Source organism: Pteropus vampyrus, unplaced genomic scaffold, assembly GCF_000151845.1.
Source record: "Pteropus vampyrus isolate Shadow unplaced genomic scaffold, Pvam_2.0 Scaffold131, whole genome shotgun sequence".
Lineage (NCBI taxonomy): Eukaryota > Metazoa > Chordata > Mammalia > Chiroptera > Pteropodidae > Pteropus > Pteropus vampyrus.
Genome location: NW_011888912.1, coordinates 1742372 through 1750903, shown reverse-complemented (window position 1 = coordinate 1750903; position 8532 = coordinate 1742372). Strand labels below are relative to the sequence as shown.

The window sequence follows — 8532 nt, the reverse complement described above, 5'->3', positions numbered from 1 at the left end:
ATGAGCGAGTCGGTCACCCCAGCCCTTCCTTCGCCAGGGTGAGCCCAAGCTGTCTGCCCAGATGAAGGCCGTGTCGGCCGAGTGCCTGGGCCCCCCGCTGGACACCGCCACCAAGAATGTCACCAAGTCCCTGGCCTCCTTGGTGGAGATCAAAGAGAACGGGGTGGGCTTCTCCATCCGCGACCCCTACTGCCGGGACAAGGTCTCGCGCACCATCAGCCTGCCCTCCAGAGGGAGCACTTTGTAAGGAGCGGGGCCGGGCGGCGGGGCAGGGCAGGCGGGGTGTCGGTCTGCGCCTCACCGGACCCTTCCTTTCCAGCCCCCGGCCGTCCCGAGGCACAGACACGTCCCCTCTGACCCGAAGGAAGTCATACGACCGGGGGCAGCCCGCTAGGTGAGAGCGAGCCCCGGGACCCGCAGGGTCCCTGCCGTCACGTCAGGCAGCGGGAACCGCTGTGGTGTCCACTCTGTAGATGACCACGTGCGCTTTTAACCTGGGCCAGTCTGTCACTCGGCTTCCCCCCTCCGTCCAGTGTGGGCTCAGGACACACAATCTCCACAAGTGCCTGGAGCTGGCGGCCAAGGCGCTGCTGAAATCCGCTGGCCGTGCACGCGGTGCTGGCAGGGGTTTGGTGGCTTTGATGTCACTGCACAGATGTGGTCCTCGGCAGGCTTCGGCCCCTTTTAAGGTCTGTCGTGTTAGAGGTTTAAGGAGAAGCCAGAGACATGATTGCAGGATGGTGGCACTCGTGGTCCAGACCCCGAGGAGCTTCTGCAGGTCACCGGGGCCTCTCGGGGTTGCCTGGTCCAGGCACCGACTTTGCAGAGGTGTTTGGTGGCCTTCCCAGGCCACCAGCTGCGGAGGAAGGAGCAGGGGCTCAGGGTGACCTCTCGCCAGCTGGCTTGGTGCTAAAGCTCCAGCCGACTCTCCTGGGCAAATTCTGGGCAGATGCCCACATCTGGGCTGGGGGGTCCTTGGGCACGGATCTGCCAGGACACCCCAGGGCTTGGCTGCGTCGCTCCCCGTGAGCTGTGAGGTGGCACTGCAGTCGCAGCCTGAGAGATCTTGGCCGAAGCCGTGATGAGTTCCCGGGGGGCGGGGGGGGACTTCAGCTGTCAGTCTCAGATGCCCCTGGAGTGCGGTTGCTTCTTGTTATTCGCAGCAGGTCTGTCCTGTCGTTCCCCGGACACTGAGCTAGTGTCACCGAGCAGTCACCGCTGGGGACATACAGGGCGAGGTCCGCAGGGGCCTCTGCTCACAGTGTTTTCATCAGCCGACCCAGACGCGGCCTGGGCTTGTGCGTGTTTCTGTGTAAGGATGAAACGCACATCGTCCGTCCGTTAACCCCGACCTCACGGCCGACGGCCCTGTGGCTCTCAGCCGACAGACTCGCATTGTCTCCACGAGGCCCCGTCTCGGCCGCCTCGCGCTCAGAAACACCAGACACACACCACAGACAGCATTGCCGACAAAACACACGAAACCGCAAGACACGCGGCACGGGGCGGAGCACACGGGGCCCCTTGCAGGCGGCGTGAGCCGGGGCCACGGGCGCAGGGCCCGCTCGCTGCCCCAGCTGGGGCCGTGAGCGTCTGGGGACCCAGACTGCGCGCTGCTGCCCTCGCGTCTGCCGTGACCGCAGAAGCCCCGCGCGTCATTTCGGGATGCAGACGCGTTTTGACGGGGAAGCGAATTCCCCGCCAGGACCCACGCGAGAGCACGGGCCGTTCGGGGCAGCTCCCGGAGCCACGTCCGGCGTGGTCGCTGACGGGTGCCGCTCTCTGTCCCCACTCGCCAGGCCCCCCGACGTGGGGTTCACGCCCCCCTCGTCTCCTCCTACCCGTCCACGCAACGATCGCAACGTCTTCTCCCGTCTGACCAGCAACCAGAGCCAAGGGTCAGCGCTGGACAAGTAAGAACCGGTGGCCAGGGGTCCCTCCAGGGGAAGGAGCCTGTGTCTGGTCGTGGCCGCGGGCAGGGCTGGGGCAGCCGGGCAGGCGCTGGCCACGCTGTTCTGGCCTCTCCCGGCTTCTCTGCCCTCTGTCCTGGCTGTGGACTCTCCGCTTCTCCAAGCGGGCTGGCCCTCCGGGGAGGACGCCATGGGCCCGGGCCAGGGGCAGTCGGGCACCCCAGAGGCCCCCACAGACCTGCCCTTGAGCCCGCCTCGGCCGCGTCCTTAATTCTCTGGGTGCCCGAGCGCTGTCCCAGAAGAAAGACCCCAGGTCGCCTTCAGATGGCCGGGTCGGTTCACACACGTGCAGCCCTCGCTGGGGGACGCAGCCGCTGCTGGGCCGGTGGGTGCTGAGGCAGCCCCCCGCGAGAGGCAGCCTCGCGTGCACCCGCGGTCACAGCCGTGACGTCACTCGCCTCATGCGTCAGCCGGGGCAGTTGTCTTCCCCGCTCTCCAGGAGAGGGGGCAAGGGAAGGCATCGGGCCGCTCACCTCTGACCAGGGCCACCGTGTCCCTGCTGGGGACTGTCCTCACGGAAAGGCGGCATCCTGGGTGGCAAGCGGCCCTTCCCCACACCTCCATGGCCCCGGCTCCGAGGCCAGGCCGGGCCCCCTCTGCGCCTCTGCGGCCCGCACAGCCCCCCCAGAAGCAGCGGGGAGGGACTCAGGCCGTCGTGGCCAGGTGCTCGCCCGGACCCCGATCCTGCCCCGTGCGCCCCGTCTTGGGGCCCTCACACGCTGCAGAGCCAGCTCCCAGGCACGTCCCCGTGAGCTCCCCCAGGACGGTGGGCTCGGAACAGTCAGTGTCCGAGGACTCTCCAAAGCCGCCGGCTCCCAGGGCCGGGAGGGGCGGGCAGGCCCTTCTGCCTCGCGGTCCAGCGTCGTGCGCGGGGTGTGTGCCCCGCTGTCTGATGGGGCGGCCGAGGGCTGGGGGCAGCGAGCAGCCAGGAGCGGTCTCCCCGTGTCTCCCGTGACCCAGGCCGCACTCCTACGCCGTCAGCCCAGGACGTCCCCAGCTCCGAGGCTGGCCTGTCCCCGTCGACCTGCCCTGCTCCCCCTCAGCGCCCTCGTCCCTCTGTCTCTCTGCCCTCGCTCGCCCGGAGGAGAATAACCCGCCCTCTGACCCCCGCTGCCGCCTCCCCGCCTCTGCCTCCTCCGTGTGTTCCGCCCTCCCCCTAATCCAGCTAATTTTCTGCCCTCCCCAGGTCCGATGACAGCGACTCCTCTTTGTCGGAGGTCCTGAGGTACATACACACAGACGGCTCTCACGTTTGTCCCCAGCACTCTCTCCTCCCTCCGAGGCCCCTCCTGCCTGCACACCCCATCCTTTGCATGCACCCCCGTTGTTCCCTCCTCTCTGAGGCCCCTCCCTGCCTCACGGTTCTCAGGGCTGCTGCCTGGCCGCCTTCCGCGGGCCCTGTCGTCTTCCGTGTCACCCGGCTGGGGCTGGCTGAGGGATGTCGGTGGCTGTGGCCAAGGGCCTTGTGACTTGCTCAGTTTATGCCAGTAGGTGTGCTTCTCAGGCCTCAGCATGTCCCCACGCACGTGTCCTGGCACACAGCCAACCTCGCACCGCAGCGAGGACCCGACTCCCGCCTGGGCGTTGGCTGTCGTGACCCGGCTGGGGGCAGGGCCTCAGCCGTGGGACAGAGCCAGCCCCCGCCTGCCTCACTGAGCTGCGTCGGCCCACGGCCAGGCCCGGGCCAGGGTCGGGAGCGGGGAGCTGGGGGCGTGGGGGGGAGCTGTTCACGTGCGTGCCACCGGGCTGGTGGATGGCCCTGTGTGGTCACGTCCTCGCAGTGGGCCCTGCCGGGTGCCCGGGGCTATGAGAAGCTGCAGGTGGGACGCTGCTCATTCCCGCACACAAGGCCACAGCGTCACTGTGGGGAGCGGCTCTGTTTGGGGAAGGGCAGGGATGTGCTCTCAGGCAGGCACGGAGCTCGGCCCGGGCCTCATGTTAGCAGGTCACTGAGAATGGAGCCTCGGGCAGCCTGCGGAGGCTGCTGTGGCCGTCCTCATGCGCTCCAGACGAGCCACCCCCTCCTCCAGAGTTGGGGCGAGGGGGTGCTACTCACGCCCCTGCAGAGGGGCCCCAGACCTCCCCAACCAGAGCTGAGCTGGGGGCCCTGAAGGGACTTGGTGCTTTGTCACTGTTGGTCACAGAGCCGGCCGTGCCAGTCCACAGAGGTGGACCGCGGGTGGGTGTGCACCGCGTGTGTGGGTGGTGCCGCCTCGGCAGCGGTCACTGGCAGGTGCATGTACGGGGCGATGCTGGCGCCAGCCCAGGCCTCCCCGCTCTGCACCGTGTCCCCCTCTCCCCGGTTAACTGAAGCGGCGTGGCGCCATCTTGAGAGCCACAGGAGCCATGGCAGCCCGGCCTCTGCCGTGCCCCGTGGGGCCGGAGCCTTTACGTCTCAGCACGCAGTCAGCGGGCGTCAGAGGGAACCCCCGTGGGAAGGGCCTGTGCCCCCCCGGCCCCGCTGCTCCCATCCGAGCCCAGGCGCTCTCCCCAGAAGCACTGAGTAGGAGACGGGCCCTCGTCCCGTCTGTGCACCTCGTCCTGTCTCAGACTTGGTGGCGTGGTGCTGGTGTCTCTGGGGTCCCTCTCATCCGGCCGTGGTCCCCTCTCTGCCCTGCGCCCCTCGTCACGTGCATCGCTCGACCTGGTGCTGTCCCCGAGCTGACAGGCACCCCGTTTCCCTTCCTCCCAAAAGAGGCATCATCTCGCCGGTCGGAGGGGCCAAGGGCACGCGGACAGCCCCGCTGCAGTGCGTCTCCGTGGCCGAGGGCCACACCAAGCCCGTCCTCTGCCTGGACGCCACGGACGAGCTGCTCTTCACAGGGTCCAAAGGTGAGTGGCAGCGGCCGGCGGCGGCTCGCCCAGGCCGGCTCCCCTCACCAGAGCAGACTGTGACGGAGAGCAGAAATGGCACCCCGGGGCCTGAGGACGTGGGCTCGGCGACTCACGACCTGGTCTCCTGTCCCCGCCTCTGCTCAAGGCTCCCATCCCGGCACCAAGCCGCCCTCGGGTGTCCCACTGCTCACTCCAGCACCCCAACACTCAGCTCTTATCGCTCAGTGGTTCCTGTGACCTTGGCCACAGGACTCCACACGGTCACGGTTACTGAATCAGAGCAAAGTCGGAGAAATGTCACCAGCAGGAAGAGCACGTGCTGACGGAGAGACGGGCTGTCCGTCTGTCTCTCGGTCCAGCCGTGATCGACCGATTCCAGGCTGTTCCCATGAGGTCCACTTGCTCCTTCTCTCCTAACGGTGTCAGCGCTCAGCAGCTGGGGGGACAGGCGCCGAAGGTGGGGGGACTGGGATCTAGTCCAAGCCGCCTTGTCGCTGCTCACAGGACTCTGCCGTTGGCGGAGGACCCCCAGTCTGTGTGCTGACCGGCGTCTCTGAGTTGTCACCCCACGTGCACGTCCTGCCCCTCGCTCTCCCTGGCCCGGCCCCCCGCCGTGGACCTGCCACCCTGTGTGCTGACGCCTGTCCCCTCCCCGCCCCCCCCCGGGCTCTCTCTCAGACCGCAGCTGTAAGATGTGGAACTTGGTCACGGGGCAGGAGATCGTGGCTCTGAAGGGCCACCCCAACAACGTGGTCTCCATCAAGTACTGCAGCCACTCGGGGCTCGTGTTCTCCGTGTCCACCTCCTACATAAAGGTGTGGGACATCCGGGACTCTGCCAGGTGCATCCGGACCCTCACGTGAGTGCCCCGGCCCCCGCCTGCCTGCCTCCCAGCCCAGGGGCCCACCTGGGACACCCCGGCCAGCTGCGTGGGCGCCGAGGCCCTCACAGGCCCGTTCATGTGTCCAGACTCTGAGGGACAAGGTGTGCCGTCTGGGCTGGGGGCAGTGTCTGGGCAGCAGCTTGGTCGAGCCTCTGGCCCGGCTGACCCCCTGCTTCGTCCTGGTTCCCCCAGTCCTGCCTCTGAGCTCTCCGTGGGTCGAGGGAGGAGCTGGGGGACAGGGCGAGGCCACCTGCCTGCGTATGTGCGCCGCCGCCCGGCCGCCGCCCCGACGCCGTCTCTCAGCGAGAGCCATGCTTCCTCCTGTGTTTGTGTCGCAGACGGTCTGTTGTTTATCTTGATTCTTTAAAAAGGGTAAAGGGGGCGTTTAGGGCAGTGAGACCGCTCCGTGTGACACTGTCATGGCGGACACGTGTCGTCACACGTTCGTGCAGACCCGCTGGCTGCCCCACGCTGAGAGTGACCGTGACGTCAGCTGGGCACTGGGTGGCGATGGCTTTTCCGCGCAGGGTCTTCCGTTGTGCCGGAGGTGGCAGGTGGGACAGGGTCGACGGGGAGGCTCTGCCTCTGCCGCAGAGTTTTGCCATGAGCCCAACACCGTCCCAACGAAACAGCCTTTACACAGACAGACGCAGAACAAGCAGAAAGGGTGTCGTCACCCGTGTTTACAGAGGAGGAAGCCAAGGCTCAGAGAGGCTCCCACAAGACCCAGGGTCAAACCCAGTGTCATGACCCGCTGTTCTGCCCCCCAGGCCCTGGCTTGGGGCTCGTCTTCTGCTGGCCGGGCAGTGGGCCTCGCCCCTTGGCCCCGTCCCCGTCAGTCAGGGAAGGCTTCCTGGGGGAGTGGGCCGCAGGCCGGCCCGCGGGAGCTGTGCCTGGGTTCCCAGCCTGTGTGGACGGGCCGTTTTGATCGCCCACCTCGCCCTCCCCCTCGCGGGCAGGTCCTCGGGCCAGGTGACCTCAGGTGACGCCTGTGCTGCCACATCCACCCGTGCCATCACCGGCGCACAGGGTGAGCAGCAGATCAACCAGATTGCCCTGAGCCCGTCGGGCACCATGCTGTACGCCGCCTCGGGCAACGCCGTCCGCGTCTGGGAGCTCAGCAGGTGCGGAGCCTGCAGGGGGCGGGGGCGGGGGCGTGGCCTGGGGTGCGCAGGTCCCGGCTCAGGTGACTGCCCCGGGTCGGCAGGGCTGTGGTGGCATCTCCGTCCCCCGGGCCCCCGAGGCCCCTGGGGCTGTCGCTCTTGCTGGGGGGAGGCCAGGACTCTGGCCAGGCTGTTCATGCCGGGGCAGACCCCCCACCACCGCCCAGGGCCCCTCTGACCTCCCGCCCCTGCCCGGGCCTCTCCCAGCACAGGTTCCAGCCTGTCGGCAAGCTGACCGGCCACATCGGCCCCGTGATGCGCCTGACAGTCACCCAGACCGCCAGCCAGCACGACCTGGTGGTGACTGGCTCCAAGGACCACTACGTCAAGGTAGCTGAGACCGGGTGGGGGGCGGGCATTCTCGGGGTCCTGGGAGTGCTCGTGGAAGAGAGGTTTGTGGGGTCTGAGTGAAGAGCTCGCCGTGAGCAGGCGAAGCCGTGAGCGGAAAGTAAAGGCCGTGGCGTTATTTTGTAAACGGTGGAAAGTTAGACGTTCGGGGTGTTTCTAAGGGCAGAGCGACAGTCATGTCGGTCGGGGAGACCCTACCCGCGGGGTGCAGTGCGGCCGTGGCAGCATCAAATGTGAAGGCGAAGCACTCAGGGTCCTAACAGCCCTGACTGCCTGTCCCCTGATCGTGCCACCGAAACCGCCTGTAAGCGGCGCGTAGAAGGGAGCAGAGTGTGGGCGGTGATGAGCGTTTGCTTAAATGAGTCCGGTTGCATTTAACTTACTGCAAATAAAAGGTTTAAAGGGGGGCACACGCCTGGCACCGCCCGGCACAGCAGCTCGTGCTGCACTGCGGAGTCCCACTGCATCGCTAAGTCGCTGTCCCCAGGCCCCAGGCCCCAGGCCCCAGGCCCAGTCCCTCGGCTCAGGGCCCGAGCCTTCAGCGTTGTCCTCAGGCCCTGGCTCTGTGGGCCCCCGGTCACCTGCCGCACCCACAGTGGGCGGCTCTGGGACTTCCCTGCGCCCTGCCTCCCGCAGATGTTCGAGCTGGGCGAGTGTGTGGCGGGCACCATCAGCCCCACGCACAACTTCGAGCCCCCCCACTACGACGGCATCGAGTGTCTGGCCATCCACGGGGACATCCTGTTCAGTGGCTCCCGTGACAACGGCATCAAGAAGTGGGACCTGGAGCAGCAGGAGCTCATCCAGGTGAGGCCAAGGCGAGGCCAGAGACTCCCCAGCTCGCCCGTGCCCCCCGCTCCGCCCGTGCCCGCCCCCGCGGCCCCCGCCTCTCTCCCGTCATCTCTCCCCACCCCACCGAGGACCGAAGGGCAGGATCTAAGGCTCGAGCCTGAAGGACCCACCTCTGGGCCCCGAATCCCAGCATGGCCGGTGCCCTGGGTCCCGGGGACATGAGTGGCCGCAGGGAGCCCGGCGTGCGCAGGGTCCTCTTCCTGCCCCAGCTGCCCGGCCCTCACCCACCACCCCTCCTGCAGCAAGTCCCCAACGCCCACAAGGACTGGGTGTGCGCCCTGGCCTTCGTCCCGAGCCGCCCCATGCTGCTGAGTGCCTGCCGGGCGGGTGTCATCAAGGTCTGGAATGTCGACGGCTTCACCCCCGTCGGGGAGGTCAGGGGCCACGACAGCCCCATCAACGCCGTGTGCACCAACACCAGGCACATCTTCACCGCCTCCAGGTGGGTGCTGGGCGGGGTGGGCTACGGGTCCATCACCCC

The 8532-nt window shown here is 67.6% G+C and overlaps 1 protein-coding gene across 1 annotated transcript in view; it reads left to right on the top strand.

Annotated features, from left to right (window-relative positions):
• KIF21B (kinesin family member 21B) overlaps nucleotides 1-8532 on the top strand; it is a 37429-nt gene that overhangs the window by 15786 nt on the left and 13111 nt on the right. Inside the window, exons 21-30 of the mRNA XM_023534767.1 lie at nucleotides 6-243; nucleotides 320-394; nucleotides 1800-1913; nucleotides 3157-3195; nucleotides 4666-4802; nucleotides 5484-5664; nucleotides 6648-6812; nucleotides 7064-7181; nucleotides 7836-8006; nucleotides 8294-8493. Of these exons, the coding sequence (XP_023390535.1) occupies nucleotides 6-243; nucleotides 320-394; nucleotides 1800-1913; nucleotides 3157-3195; nucleotides 4666-4802; nucleotides 5484-5664; nucleotides 6648-6812; nucleotides 7064-7181; nucleotides 7836-8006; nucleotides 8294-8493 (1438 nt within the window). The remainder of the gene's footprint in view (nucleotides 1-5; nucleotides 244-319; nucleotides 395-1799; nucleotides 1914-3156; nucleotides 3196-4665; nucleotides 4803-5483; nucleotides 5665-6647; nucleotides 6813-7063; nucleotides 7182-7835; nucleotides 8007-8293; nucleotides 8494-8532) is intronic.